At 38.2% G+C, this 16362-nt stretch overlaps 1 protein-coding gene across 1 annotated transcript; it reads left to right on the top strand.

Annotated features, from left to right (window-relative positions):
* The first annotated feature begins 4204 nt into the window (after positions 1-4204).
* Positions 4205-5131, top strand: LOC113294764. The gene has a single exon (XM_026543141.1). It carries the CDS (start codon positions 4205-4207, stop codon positions 5129-5131), a length of 927 nt encoding a protein of 308 aa, XP_026398926.1.
* Positions 5132-16362: the final 11231 nt, after the last annotated feature.

Genomic DNA, 16362 nt, shown 5'->3' with positions numbered 1-16362 from the left:
TGCATCAAACTTTGATGTCTAGCGAGGAGACGCGTTGGATGTGAAGATGGTTGGTAGATCTAACGGTGGTATGAGAGATGAATCACTTCGACCGTTGGATTGTGAAATACAACAAAGTTAACGGCGAAGATCGAGGTTAGGTGCTGTAGTGTTTAGCGGAAGTATCGATATTTGATGCACATGCATAGGAGCGACCGTAGGATTCAAATGCAATCTAATCTGAAGGCTTGGAATTTAAGCACTATGGTGTTTGACAAGAACCTCGGATTTTGATCCACTCTACTGAAGAGACCATTGGATTTCGATGTAATCCCATCTAACGGCTGAGAATGGAGGCGGGTATGGATATAGAAAATGGGTTTGGGTAAGGGTTTTGGGCCTTGGGTATGCCAAGCCCATATCTTCTTTAAGCACAATTCTTCCTGTTTGAGCCCACTTCTAGCATTTTGGTCTTGTGCGCACCATTCTTCGTGGCTTCCTTGCGTAATTTCTTCCGGCTTTTCACCACTCTTCAGCTCTTTTCCGCTCCGCAAGTCATCCAGACTTTATTTATTACCTAAAAATGCAAGATTAAGTAAGAAAAATATTTATTCTTGAAAACAATGAAAATACAGAATATGGGATAAAATATAGAATTAATGCACAAAAGATGAGTTAAATGACAAGAAAAATATATAGAAATATGCACTTTTTAGCACTCATCAGGTATCTTGAGTCTGGATGTTCTTGCACTAATGGATGTCGTGACGTCTCCCGTTGACTTTGATGTGAAGCACACTTCGGAGATGGAGTTGGAAAACCAGCGTGTGTTAGCATACCCGCGACCCGCTTAGCTGGGGGATTTTCTGGAACGCATAAGGCATCGTATTGGCGATAACATCACTGCTGGGCGAATGAGTTGAACGCTCCCAGCCCATGTATTCACGTGCTCCTTGATTTATTTCTCCTTCCTCAAGCATTTCTTCACTTGGCTGAAAAGTTGCTGCGGATTGGGAAGCCTTTTGGACTTCGGCAAGGGTTTTGAGATATAAATTTTCCAGCAAGGATTCGTAAGCCGCATGTTCCTTTTCTTTATCTAGCAAATGTTGTGCATCTCCGATAAGTCTTTTCCTCTGTGGAATTGTCTTGAGTCTCCGTTGCCAGCTGGATCATGTTGTTCGTCTCTCCTTAGTCCCTTGTGGCTTCTTTCTGCATCTCTGTTGGTAAAGTCATGGCTTCCAGACAAGGATCCGATGTTTTTTACATGCGTTTGCGGTACTCCCTGGGTAAACGCTTGTCAAGCTTTCTTGTAATTGAACTGCTATATTGTTTAAAATACGGAATGTCTCGCTATGCCTTCTAGCAATACCGGCCTGATTTGCTAGGATATCCTCCAGCATCCTAGCCACATTTCCCATGATGTCTGAATTATCTATGGCTTACGAAGAACCTAGCGGGTGAGGATACATCGTGAAATGAAAGCTGGGATTGGTGAAAAATGAATAGGTTAATGATTGAATTGGACCTAAGATCTATCCCTTCAAAATTGAGAGAATCTAATTTTGCAACCGAGAGATTAATCTCCCATTGTGGTCGCCAATTGTTTATGGGTGAAAACTGTTTCTACTGGTTTTGGTAAATTTGGGTGTGTGGATGAGAAGCGAATCTAAACCCTAAACAAATACAATGCACTGGAGTGCTTTTGATTCGAGAGATCAATCTATACAATTCTGGCCTAAACCAAGAAATGGTCGTTCCATACTTGCTTCGGTCATAAAGTGAAGGAGATGGGGTTGATCTTAGGGAGGGAAGCGAAGAAGGTGTTGAGATTGTGAAGGTGTTGGCTGTTTATGACTTGTGTCAGAATGATGAACTGGCTTGCACAATGGAACCAATTAGTTCTGGATGTTTTCTGGATACTGTGACAACACTTGGCTCTTCCGTCTGTGTTGTTTGGAAATAGGTGAAGGACCTATTTATACAAGTCATTGAGTGCAACCCTCATCTCGTAGGAAGTGGAGGAGGTGAAGTGATGGAGTAATGGGGTCGTGTAAGAGTGGTGATTATCACACGATCACACCTTTGCCCACTTCCCTCACCACTGTTAACTGTCCACCTTTTCCTGACACGTTCTTGTAATGGCGCGTTGCACGCTGCACGCTGTAAACCGCCAGACCAATACCCCAGTAAGTATCCCCCAGTTTGTGACATGCCTGATGTCTCGGATGAGCGGATCGAGTCGTGGGACACGCCGCAAGAAATAGCATACGGTGCTATTAGGTTAAATAACTAAGTTATTTAAGGATTTGATATTCGTGAAATATCGTGCATGCTCGATGCGTGTAATGCATAGTTTTAAAGCAAGCAGCTCAAAACAATCGATATGCATAAAACATCGTTGTTTTAAAGCTTGATTGAATAAGTCGCGGATTAAGCGTCTTAAAATTGCATCACGTCCAACCATCTTAGAGTGATCATTTGGAGGCCGCATGGCGGGCCACCCTTTGGTCGATCACTCCCTATGACAGTGTGGCGGGCGGTGATCATTGAGACGCTTTATTGATCGCCTAACTCTTAATCCAAGTCATCCGACCAAGCTGGAAAAGTTGGACGGACGAGATGATTTATGACGCATATTTGCTCCCGTTGATGTATTTAGGGTTTTTTTTAGAGGTGCGCAACATCCCCTCTTTGGCTTGATCGAATTCAAGCATGATTTTTTATTTTGGTGGGACCGACCGGGCATGCGTGGAGACGACCTGATGACGTGCATGTCTACACCTCTTGGCCCCATAAAGGTTCGATCTAGGCCACTCAATTTGACCGGCAAAGATGAGTGGTCTTGATCGATTTGCGACAAAATATGTTGTCGCAAAGCACAAGTTATGGTTTGAGGTCGCGTGACCTAGCACATTTGGGGCGTGCATTTCGAGACATCGGACCCCACTATGCATAGGTCGACCAGTCACACGTCAAGGTGGTCCCACTGTGATCATGTTGATATCCTTGGGACCTCTTGAGTCTATATCTACACCGTCTGTTTAGGCCGGCGAAGATGGATGGCCGTGATTGAACTACGACAGATGTGCACTGCCGCAAACCCTAATTAGGGTTTTGAAACAGTCACGCACACGTGACTTTGGCCAAACGGTTTAGCAAGTCGTGATCCTCCTTTGGGGAGATCGATCACGTGGGTCCCATGTTGGGCTGATGGTGAACGTACGTGCACCTTCCTGATGGTCCTAAATGTGATCTTATCCATCCAAATAGGTTGGTTAAGTTGGATGGTTGCGATCGATTTAAGACATTAGTGGAATTTCTGCGACCCTTAGAAGCATCACGCCTACCATGGTTTGATCAATCGTTTCATTGCTCCATGGCCTTGCTGTGAGAAAACCGATCGGGTGAGGGAGAAGTGTGACCTCCAATGTGTGCATTAGCGCTTCCCTGATCATTTACGGGATGATCTAATCCGTCCAACCAGGCTGGCAAAATTGGACGGTTGCGATGGTTTTAAGACTGCCCTAGACAGTCTATGTTCGATCGAACCTCTACAAAGCAGTACGGCCACCCTACTTAGGGTCGGCGTTTGACGTTGCTGGGAGGTGTTCGTATGATGTTCGACCGGCTAGGGCACAAGTGGGCCCGCCGGTAGCCATCACGTCAATCGCCCATTCTTGCCAAGTTTTGGCTAGGCTTGTTAAATTGCGCGACCAACTTGTGTGGATGCGATCGTTTCTAAGACTGATATGGACAGTCCAGATTTTCCTTAAGGAAATTAAATACGTTCGATCGAGCTGAGAGTCCATTGATTCGAAATTCTCTTTTGTCAGGAAGTGATGTAGCCTGTACGGGTATTTCGTACATATCTCAAAATTGGCACTTGGAGATTCATGTTACTCTGATGAGAGTGAACACTCAGTCGTCATGTCATGCTATCAATGAGAGTTCGGCGAGGAACAACACAGGAAATACTAGGAAAATCATGCATTAATTAATAATGTTAAAATTCACAGAATATTTGGGATTGTTGCTACATGCACCATTCTGGGTGAATTTTGTATATTTATTGAATTTCTTCGAATAAATAAAGTGAAGAGGTACTCATCACTTATCAAACGGCTTTACCCTTTGCAGGATGTTAGCGCATTAAATTTGGTTTTATAATTTTAGCCCTGAACTAAAATCCACCATCAACAATGGGATTTATATGGATGATGAAAAAATGGTTAGTCATGGTTATGATATGGCATCTCAATGTTGCATTTGTGAAAATGCTGAGGATAACATGCACCATCTGCTCTGGGAATGTGATTTCAGCTCAAACATTTGGAATTGGTTGGTGGGCATCTTTCAATTTGCAGTTCCTACATCTTTTGAAGATATTTGGAAAAGTGCAATAAATAAAAGTCCATTGGTTCAGCAAGTCTGGATCATTGCAACCTGCAGTACATTGAAGGAGTTGTGGTTTCAGAAGAATAGAATTTTTTTTGACAATATTAAGCCAAACATCTCCTCCTTCAAGAGTAGAATAATGAAGATGGTTTTTGAAAGTGGGATGAGAATAACAGGGAGCAAATGGGACCAGATTTATGATCTTAATCTTATTACTTTCTTTAATCTGGGTCCAAGGAAATCTAAGATTCAGTATATTAAGCCTTGTTATTGGTTTGCTCCTGAAGTTGACTTTACTCTACTTTGTTGTGATGGAGCATCTCTTGTAAATCCAGGTGCAGCTGGTCTGGGAGTTGTGGTTAGAAACCATCTTTGTCAGGTAATGGGTGCAATTTCTGGTGGTTTAGGCACTGCCATCAATTACATAGCAGAAGTATATGCAGTTGTGGTAGCTGCAGAATTAGCTGTTGATTGGGAGCTTCAGAAGATTATCATTCAGTCAGACTCAAAAACTGTGCTAAATCAATTTGCATGTAATCAAATGCCTTGGTTTATAAAGGTCAGATGGTACAATGCAGTTAAAAATCTCACTGTGATCAGATTTGTTCATTGCACCAGAGAAATTAATTTCTCAGCTGATTGTGCAGCTAAAAGAGAAGCAAGACTGTTAACAGGTGAAAGAAATATTTACATTGGAAGACCTACCTGGTTAGGGAGAGTAGAAATGCCAGAGGTAGTGTATTACAGATTCTGTTAATGGGCTGAATGGGCTTGCAAAATGTTAAAAGAACTAAGAAGTAGTTCTGGGCTGGGTTAATTTGTAGGCTATTTTTCATGTTTATTTTGTATCTGTAACTTTCATTTTAATCAATAAAATTTGAGTGATTCAGAAAAAAAAAAAAAAAAAAAACCATCTGAATTCTGCTTAGCAAAAGCCTTTTCTTCGTTTGAAAAATACACTAAGTGTTTAAACTTAGTTTCCGAATTTTCTACTTTCGAGCGATTATAACCATCGACGACTAATAGCCATGTATTAAAGTCTCGTGATTGAAGAAGAGATCTCATAGCAGATTTCCACCATAAATAGTTTTTTCCGTCAAATCTTGGAGGTACGTTAATTGAAGTCGATTCATGAGAACTCGAGTTCATTTCTTGTAGGTTGGATCGCACTAAACACAGAATGTTAGATCTTTTCGTGTTTGCCTGCTCTGATACCAATTGAAACGATGAGGGTACCCAAATATACCTCAATCTAAAACTTTTCCACCTATAAGTCCTTTCTCCGAAAGTGATTGTTTATGGACTGAGTTGAGACAATACAACTAATACGTTCACACTTCGTGTGATCGTCTATGGAAACGAGATCGAGACAATACGAAAACAAGATAACTTGCGTGATTAACTATGGATACAAGATCGATACAATACAACAACGAAGTATGATTACTTGATAATAGGTTTGGACTTAACCAAACACAATAGGATTTCTACCAGGTAATTAGGAATTAACGTTTGTGTATTTTACTACTAATTATAATAAAAACAATTATAATTGCGGAAATAGAAAAGTAAAAGACACAACAAGATTTTGTTAACGAGGAAACTGCAAATGCAGAAAAATCCCGGGACCTTGTCCAGAATTGAATACTCTCAGCATTAAGCCGCTATACAAAATCCAAACCCAACTTCGTATAATTGAGACCAAGCAACTAAACCTATAGTTCACCTAGTTCCGTCTGTATCCCCGCACCTCCAACTTGCAATAAGTCACGCACTTGGAACAATTCCTTTGGTTCGTATTCCAAACAGTAAAGGAACAACAAATCTATTTGGTAACAACTCTTTTCAAACAAGTGATATGAGTTTGACAAAAGGCTCTTCCGTTTATCCCAATAAACTCCTTTGTCAGGCTCTTAGATCAATCTATTTAACAACTACCAAAGTAATTGTCTAGACTATGAAATCAATACTCTTAATCACAAAGAAACGTATTGATGCCGATCTAGTCAACTAATTTATAAAGGTTATCACAAAGATAAACCGATTATAGTTGGATCCCCAACCGATCAATTTTTGTGCACACCAAAGATTATGAACTCAAACAAGAAATCTTATTCGTCTTCAAATCTTCTTAGATCTTCAATAAACACCTGCACACAAACAACTTGAATCTCTTGTGATCAATCACACACATAAAGGAGTGTGTTAACAATGGATTATCACAAGATGTCTTTAGATCTACGAACAGTCTAAAGATCCCCGTCGATACTTCGATCTAGTTCGAGTGAATCTTATATCAGAAGAGAAGATTCTCAAGCATAAACAAACTAGGTGCAATCAAAGTTAAACAACTGTTAGTCAATCAAATCAATCGAAAACTAATAATAAACTTCAATTATCTAGTTTCCCACCAACGGTACTCGTAGAGCTTCACAACCCTAAAGAAGTCTTTAAAACGAGCGATCGTAAGAGATTTTGCCTAATTGGGGCACTTTCCTCTCTAAATAGACGGCTCCACCAGTAACAACACAACTAGGTAGTTTTACTGGCTCTGAGGATTAGTTTGCTCGAAATGCAAACTTCAATATTTATAGACCAAGGAAGTTTGGACACCAAGGCATTTCCAAAACCGGAAATATTCTCAAGATATCAATATATTCCCAAATTCGGTTTTCATAATTCCTGGAAATGCTATGTCCAAATATTGACCGAAATCTCAGTAGAAAATCTTTAATTAGTAAATGCGCATTACCAATTTTTATTTTCTAAATATATGCATTTTAATTGCTGGAAATTAAAAGCATATAAAACTAAAAACCTTAATTAAAAGATTCTCAATTTATTTCGATCCGGGATTCTCCTTTAGTTATTAAGGAATATCTTTGAACAATAAAAGATAAGAATTACTGCACATGTTCAAAGTATGTCTACATCTTTACTTTGTAAATCCTTTTTCATATTTACAATCTTAGAACCGATTTGCCACACTTCCAAACGAGTTTAGAATTGGTTCATCCGACTTCCAAGAACTATGTGATTGATTATCCTATCAAATCACCATTAATGGGTTTCATGGTTCTACCAAAAACACAAGGTTTCGGTTCTACCTCCATGTGGGTACTAGGATCGGTCACACTAGCTTTCCAAATATTGGTTGACTAGGTACTAGGATCGGTTACCACATAATTATGGTATTTACTCATAATCGGTTGCACAAGTCATAGGATCGGTTACCAATTATTAAGACTTGTTGTACCTCTTACAAGGATCGATTCCACATACTTGTGATCGGTTGCACCTCTTACTAGGATCGGTTCCCCAACGTCTAGAGTTGGTCATACCAATTACAAAATATCGATCATACCATCTCAGGTGATTACTTAAGATCGGTTTCACTAATGAAAGTCATACCAATACGAAATTCAGGCCTTGTGAATAGTTTTACCAAGACACATAAACAAGTTATGAGCGGTTATACTAAACACACATATTGGTAATCCAAAGATTTGCAATGAATAACAATACCAGTTATAAGCCTAGCGATTTCCCTTTCGATTCATAAAACAAGTTTATGCATTGTACTTCCTCTAAATGAATGTAAAACATTGTTTGCTAGGAAGAAATCTTCACCCATACCCATACATAATCACAATAGTATTCATACGATTATGTCGATGTCTTATATACGAAGTTCAAAAGATAGACGTTATACTTCGTATTGTAATTCCTTAGTACTATGTCTAACTAGAGTATAATCATTCACAGCTTCGCAGTTATGTTTTCAATATGCACGACTTGAAATATACGTTATGTTAGAGCACTGCTCGGTCAAACTCGCAAGCGTTTCTATCTCAATATTGTTGTCAAGTTTAGTTGCTAAAACTATAAGTCTTGATTTCTAGTCTACTCATAGCTAAGTCTCGGACTAGGATAGAAAGTGTAGTTGAGATCTAGACTCCATGGCGACCATCATATTAAGACGAAGAACTACTCAAGGAACTGGTGGAACTTCATCGACTAAAAGGTATGTGGAGACTTGAACTTATCTATCACTCAAAAGTCTATCTACTCTATCTCCTATCTTGAGACAAAAGTCGTATTGCTATATAGACTATGATTATACACATTTGCTATTTCGAGCCGAGTTTATCTCACTTATCTATTTCTCGAAATATGTGTTGGTAAGCTTTTGCTTTGGCAAAGTTCATCTTTACTAGTGACGAAAGTCATATTAGTTTCAATTACTTGAAAATCGCTTTGACGAAAAATAGCTTGTGAATAGAGCTGGCAAACAAGCCGAAACCCGCGGATAAACCCGTACCCGGCTCGTGAAAATCCTAACCTGGCTTGGCTGGTTTATAAACCAGCCGGGTTAGGGTTGGAAAAATGTTTGCTTGTAGGAAAACGGGTTAACCCGGATCGACCCGTGAAACCCGCAAGCTCACCCGTTAACTCGTAATTTCATTCCCTACAGTATATTTATTATGCCGTGTGTCCCATACTCCTACTCCCATTAATATAACGTGTGTCCCTCATATATAATTGAGAAACCCTAGTGGTAGCGGCGTCTTCCTTTCTTTCCTTTTCTTCTTTTCTTTTTCTTCATTCTTCCCTGATGGACAACACAATAGGCTCCTCTTTATTTTCTTCTTAATTTTAATTGAAACGAAAAAGTTCTTAATCATCTTATCAATTGATGAAAAGAATTAACACGGATTTAAATATGAAGATAGAAATAGGTGGTGATTACTGTTGATTTGAGAAAAAGATGGAATTGAAAGTGAATCGGGAAAACAGAGAAGTTTCTGAAGAAGCTAGGGTTTGAATTTTCGCTGCTGCTGTGACAAACGAGAATTGATTTTGGTTTAAATCTGAATCTATGTTGCAATTCAGAAGATGGGTTAGTGGCAAAAATTGAGATAGGGGTTTGACTAAATTTATGCATCTGAGCCGTGAGAGAAGATGAAGAATAGCTAGTCGGTGTCATGATTGAATCTGAAATGGTGAATTAAGATATTGATTTTTTTTGTAAGCATGTTTGATTGGCTAAATCAATCTTCTGAAAAATTAATTTTTAATTTTGGGGTTTTGGAGATAACTCTATTAACATTGAAGTTACGAAAGAGAAGATTAATTTATTCTCCAAAAGAGAATTGTTAGTTTTTGGTTGAAGATATCATGAACTGATGAAGTAGTAGTAAACAGTCTAAAGTCTACTGTAGTTGCAGGAAATCCTACAATACACCCCTCGTATGATTTTCTCATTGATCAGCCTATTTTTAGGTTTACACTCTTAATTTTATTGATTAATTTCTGAATATTCTTACAAGGAAAATAAAGAAATCAAGAATGATCCCTGCTCTCAACTTTCTCTCTCATATTTACTTATCTCTCACTCAAAAAATATCTCCCCTTCCTTTACAACTCGAATGACTATTTATAAGGGAAATACATAGTGGATGACAGCTAATCTGTCCTTTATTTTCGGATATGGTTTGCGACATTCTCGCAACCTTACAAATGTTGACTTCGCAAGCTTTCTAATTTTCGCGAGACTATCACATCTTTCTCATGATCCTTGCTGATGTCATTTCTGAAATTGTTCTGCGACGCTTTTGTGCAATACCATTGTTAACTTCGCTGAGACATAACTGTTGCGAGATTCTGATCCTACATCTTGCCTCTTCTCATATCTTCTCTGCAAAGTAGAGAATGATGTGAGAAACGCCGCAACCGCTTATTTTCTCATAATCTGCATTTATCACACGTATTCTTTCTTCCATTTATTTCTCGACACGTCTTTTGTAACCGTTACTTTTTAACCGCTTAAATCTTTCCGTATTAACCATGTTTATTTTCTCGAGGAAAAATTCCCTTTATATATATTTCTTTTCATCCTCTTCTTCTTTCTTTTTATTCTCTCTGCAACTTCATCGTTCTTCTGCAAATTCCATTGTTGCAACTTTGCTTCTTTATTCTTCAATCTTTTTAAATTCTTCTTCATCTTCAAATTAGATCTTCATAGTTCGTGATCTTTTTCAAGATAATTTCCCTGCTATCATCTTTCATGGATTCATCAAGGTTAGTCTTCTTTTTGTCTTCCTTATAAATTTTACTGAAATTGATATATTTGAAATTGATCTTGTTTATTGCCTTATGTGATGTTGTTTATGTGATTCCCATACTCTTGTTATTTCAGCAAAAGCAACTCCAACACTAAATTTTCAGTTCAGAATCCTAACAATCCCAAATCACAGCATAAAGTTGTTGTTCATAAAAGGAAGTCTGCGAATGAGAAGGTAATAAGAAACACTATCTTTTTCTAATAACAATATTGTTGCCTCTGTTTCTTATCTAGATTGTAATTCGCAGGGTGATAAAGATATCCATAGACCTCACAAGAAATCTCGCCATCTCAAGGCCATTCCAACTGCTGTTCCCTTCCATCTTCTCATTTCTTCCGAATCTCCTGCGACATCTTCGCAAGATAAACCTTTATCTCCAATTCATGAAGACGCTGCCTCTGACTTCATTTCTTCTAAATCTCCTGCGATATATTCGCAAGATAAACCTTTATCTCCTACTCGCGAGAATGCTGCCTCTGATTTCATTTCTCCAGTTGATCGTCCTATGACTGAAACTCCCCTTGTGATTCCTTCTGCGAATGAAGCCTCTTCTCTTCCCATTGAGAATGTTTATCAACCTTCTATCTCTAACAGTTCTCTTCCTAAGTCTCCTCCTTTGTCGAAAGAGACCGTGGAAGGGATAAATATTGCTTTCAAGGTTTTATCTGAGATTCTAGATGATGGCATGTTTGCGAAATTCTGAGCAAGCATTTGGGTTTGACAAAGCTGCTTCGCAGACAACTTTTGAAAAAGAATGTAATGCTCTTCGTCTTGAAAATCAGAAACTTCAGAATGTTTTGCTGGATCGTGATAATCTTCGCAAGAAGAATGATGAGTTAAGAGGTATGATTTATTCATCTATGTCTTTAATTTTCCTTTTCGATGGTTTTATCCTTCCCCTGCTTAATTGTCCTTTAAATCCCTCTTTCGCATGTTAAGCATTAAATCAGAAACGAGTAATGGAGAGATATCAATTTGAATCTGCTGTTGAAGAAGCCCGTGTTGATAAAGAAGTATTAATGGATCAATATAACCAATTAGATAATCTCTGTTCATATTCTCTTGATCAAATAAATAACCTTACCAATGAAAATACCCAATTAGTTGAAAAACAAGATCTATTAAGTAATGAAGTATCTCGTCTTTCTTATTCTTTAACCAAAGCTAATTTAAGGATGGAAACTTTATCAGATGAGAATAAAACCTTATCTCAAGAGAAGCGAGTTTATTTAAACAAGATGGCGATATCTTCGCAACAACTTAATATTCTCCAAAAAGTATGTGCTGACCAAGAAAAATATCTTCACTCTTTAAGAAATGAACTTAAAGAAGTAACAGAATCATCTATCACTGAAAGAGATTCACTCATTCAAGGTAGAATAGCTTTAAGTGTGAAGGCAAATCAGCTTAAAGATCAATATTCCAAATTAGAAGAATCTTATTCTTCTCTTGCGAAGAAAAATGCCTTCCTTGTTTCTAAAGAGAAAAACCTTCAGTCTCGACTTAAAGGTTTAGTTGGAGATAAATTGGATGACGCAATGGATCATTGGGAGAATAGTTGTCCATCCTTGGTTCAACATCTTATTTCGCAAAAGGAAGGTAGTCATAATAGTTTGACTGCCTTAATTATCTTTCCTTTGTCATATCTCTCTGAATTCCTTATCTTAATAAAATTTTGTATTCTATTTTTCGCAGAGTCTGAGAAGAATCTTCATTCTTCTATTTCTGATTTGGAGGCTAAATATGCTAAAATTCGCAAAGAGAATGCATTACTTGTCTCTACTCTTACTGGTTCTCGCGACCGGGCAGAAAGAAGACTTGATTATCTTGCTTATTTTAAGGATATTCAAGATAGGAATCATCAAAGAGCACTTCTTCTCCAAGTTCATCTCCGGGCTGAAGTCCTTGTAAATGACATTTTATTGTCCAACTCTCTTCCTCCTACATCAATTGATCCTTTAGAAGTAGATGATGATGAAGTTCCTCGTCCTGCTGATAGTGATTACGATTATGAAAGCGGTGCAGAGGATAAGTTCTTGGAAGATGAAGAAGAAGTTCCTTCTAAAGAAGTATTTGCTGGTGTTAATCAGAATGAGAAAGAAATTTCTCCCGAAGAAGTAGTTGCTGGCGATACTCAAGATGCTAATCAAGTAATTACTGGCGATAATCAAAATGCTAGTCATGAAAAAAATCAAAGCCGAAATGAAGGAGAACCTTGCGAGAATGTTGGCGAAGAACTTCTGTCGTCTCCTGCTACTGATATTGATATTGAAGCTTGAGCTTCTTTTCTATCTTTGTTTTCTTGAGCTGTCTTATTTTTATTATTTTTGAGAGCTACATTTTTCAACCGACTTTGGAGTCAACTATTTCTTTTAATATTTTGTTGATAAGAAAGATAATGCTTCTTGTATATCGATTCCCATACTTGCCTCTCATTATCTTTCTTGCGAAAAATACTCTGTTATAAATGCTTATAATTAGTTTGTTTTATTATATGGTCTTATTTTTCCTTCCTAATTAAAGGTCTTATTATGCCATCTCTTGTCATTGCGACAAAATCGCAGGACGTCCTTGCACTTTCATACAAAAACCCATTGATCTTGTCTTAACTTTTTCTTTTGTATTATGGCCTCTTCAGGAATGTTGCAACAATATGACAGGCCTAAATATTCTTCCGAAAATAAAGCCCCATGACATTGCCGTCTTGCGATGAAATCGCAGGACGTCTTCGCACTTTCATGCGAAAACTCATTGATCTCATCTTATCTTTTTCTTTTGTATTATTGCCTCTTCAGGAATGTTGCACAAATATGACAAGCCTTAATTATCCTTGCGAATAATAAGCCTCATGACATTTGCGTCTTAAGACACTTATCAGCTCCCTAATGGAGGGTGCCGCCCTTATCTTCCCCCTGGTTGCCCCTTCAAGGAGGCGTACTTCTACCATACAAGGTTAGCTCCTCCCATCCAGTCTTAACAACAACCAGTTGTTTTCGCAGCCTCTTATCCCTTTTACCTATAGGGCTTATGGTTACGAGACTGCACCCTAAGTGGGGTTTTCTTCAGGCCGAGTGCAGTATAAGCCAAGACTTGTCAAGAATGGCAAGGACGCTTCAAACGCCCTCGGCACTCTTGACTCAACCGTGTACCTCGGCGCCTTGATCAGATCTGCACTCCTTGGGAGAGTCCTTATTACCTTAGTCGCCCAACCTAAGTCATATGCTTAAGTTGAGAATCCAAGGTGCCTCTCCCGGATGGGTTTTATTGACCCCAAATCTCCATGACTCAGGTTCCGGTGGCGGTATAGCCTTTCCCTGAGTCATGTAACAGGTACCCCCTAATATGACGTACTTTAGGTCTTACATTTGCCTCTTGCGAAATTTTATTCGCGAACTAGGGTGTACGCCATAAAGGTTCGCCCCTTTCTTTTATGTCATTGTTCTCTGCGAAAATTTCGCACATCATGATCTTGTTTTGTCATGAATAATCCTGCAATTATTCTTTCAGAATTCATAACTTCTCAAAGCTTCTTACGGATAATATCTTTTCAAGTACAATCTGTTCCATGGTCTATCTAATCTATGACCAACATCTTTCCTTCTGGGTCCATTAATCTATAAGCTTGTTCCAACTATCTCCTTTATGATGTAAGGTCCATCCCATTTTTTCGCTAATTTTCCACCATTTTTCGCTGATATATTGGTGTTTCTCGCAGAACTAAATCTCCTGGTTGAAATTCACGTATTTGACACGTTTATTATATTCTCGAGCCAATCTTCGCTGATAATTCTCCATATGTTGTAAAGCTTTTTCTCTTTTTTCTTCTAATTCATCAAGTTTGTTTAGAATTAAACCCGCACTAATTTTTCTCCCAAGCTTCTCTTTTTGTTGTCGGAATAACAACTTCTGTTGGTAACACCGCTTCAACTCCATATGTTAAACAAAAAGGTGACATTCCAGTAGCTTCTCTTCTAGTTGTATTATAAGCCCATACTGCATTATGTACTTGTTCACACCATGATCTGTGATGTCCTTCTAATTTCTTCTTTAATATATCTGCAATTGTTTTATTTGTTGCTTCTACTTGCCCATTAGCTTGTGGATATAAAGGAGTGGACTTTCCACATTTTATCTTGAATGCATTGAGTAACATTTCTATGTTCTGCCCCTCAAACTGTTTCCCATTATCAGATACCAACTGTGCAGGAATTCCAAATCTGCAAATGATATTTTCGAATATGAATGTAAAGATATCTTTGTCGCGAATATGTTGTACTGCCTTCACTTCTGTCCATTTTGTGAAATAATCTGTTGCGACTATTAAGTATCTTCTTTGTCCAGTTCCTGGTAAAAATGGCCCCACAATATCTAAGCCCCATTTTCCAAAGGGCCACACACTGGGTTGAAGATGACAATGGTGCTCCTGGTGCATGTATCTTCTTTCCATGCCGCTGACAATCTTCGCAACGTCTTGATATTTGTTTTGCATCTTCATGCATGTATGGCCAGTAACCTTGCATTTTTGCTCTATGTGCCAAAGATCTTCCTCCACTATGATTGCCAGCGTCTCCACTATGTAACATTTTCAGCACCTTTTCTCCTTCCTCTCGTGTCAAACATCTGAGTGATGGTCCACTAAAAGATTTTCGGTATAACAACCCATCTCTTAATTCATAATTCGTTGCTCGGTTTTTAACTTGTGTTTCCAATCTATTTCTTGGTGTTTCTCCTTTCGCCAAATATGCGTGAAGCTCCATTCTCCAGTCTGCGACATTATTTATTTGTTCTTCTTTTTCATTATCTATGACCATCACATCCACATCTTCCTCTTCTTTATTGACTGATGGTGACAGAAGTGTTTGTATTTTTATGCATCTCGCAGTTGGATCTGTCATCATACTTGAGATGAAAGCAAAAGCGTCTGCGAGTCTATTATCCTTTCTTGAAATGTGCCTCCATTTTATTTTTGGGATTTTCGCTGACAATTCCTCAACCAGCTTCTTGTATTTCTTCAGGGATGGTTCATTTGTAGTATACTCTCCTTTTATTTGGCGAATAACTAGCTGCGAATCACTAGTGATCCTGGCGTTTTCTAGTTTCATTTCTATTGCGAATTTTAATGCATGTATCACAGCTTCATATTCTGTTTCATTATTAGTGGATTCAAATTCCAACCTGAATGAAAAAGCCATCTTTATTCCTTCTGGCGAAATTAAAACAATTCCAACTCCATTTCCTTCTCCATTTGATGATCCATCTACCAGTATTTCCCATCTATTTGGTTCTGTTAATAAATCTTTTGGATCTCCATGTTCGTCTTCTACATCCATCATTTCTTCTACTGCTTCATCTTCTTCTAAAGGAAATTCTGCCAAGAAATCCGCAACAACTTGTGATTTTGGTGAAGATAAAACTTCATATTTAATATCAAAATGGCCTACTTGTGCATTCCATCTCTCTACCCTTCCTGATCTTTTAGAATTCTTCATCACTGATTCAATTGGTACTTTTGTTAATACCTTATCTTGTGTGCTTGAAATATATGCGGAGCTTAAATGATGCATAAACTAATGCTAAGATCAACTTTTCAATTTTGAGTAATTCTTCTCTGCGGTATTAAAAGTTTTGCTAATGTAATAAATGGGTTTCTCCACTCCTGCGTCTACTCGCAATAATACACACTTAATGCATGCGACGTTGTCGCAAGGTAAATCAATAATTCTTCTCCTGGTTCTGCCTTTTGTAAGATAGTTGTATTCATAAGATGTTCTTTGATTCCTTGAAAAGCCTTTTCACATTCATCACTCCATTTAAATTTCGCACCCTTCTTGAGTATATCGAAAAAATATTTGCATTTGTCTGA

Source organism: Papaver somniferum, chromosome 7 (assembly GCF_003573695.1).
Source record: "Papaver somniferum cultivar HN1 chromosome 7, ASM357369v1, whole genome shotgun sequence".
NCBI classification, from domain to species: Eukaryota; Viridiplantae; Streptophyta; class Magnoliopsida; order Ranunculales; family Papaveraceae; genus Papaver; species Papaver somniferum.
This window is presented reverse-complemented; position numbering and strand designations above follow the sequence as displayed.

Coding starts and splice junctions, on each gene's coding strand:
- LOC113294764 (XM_026543141.1), top strand. CDS start 4,205: ATGGTTAGTCATGGTTATGATATGGCATCTCAATGTTGCATTTGTGAA.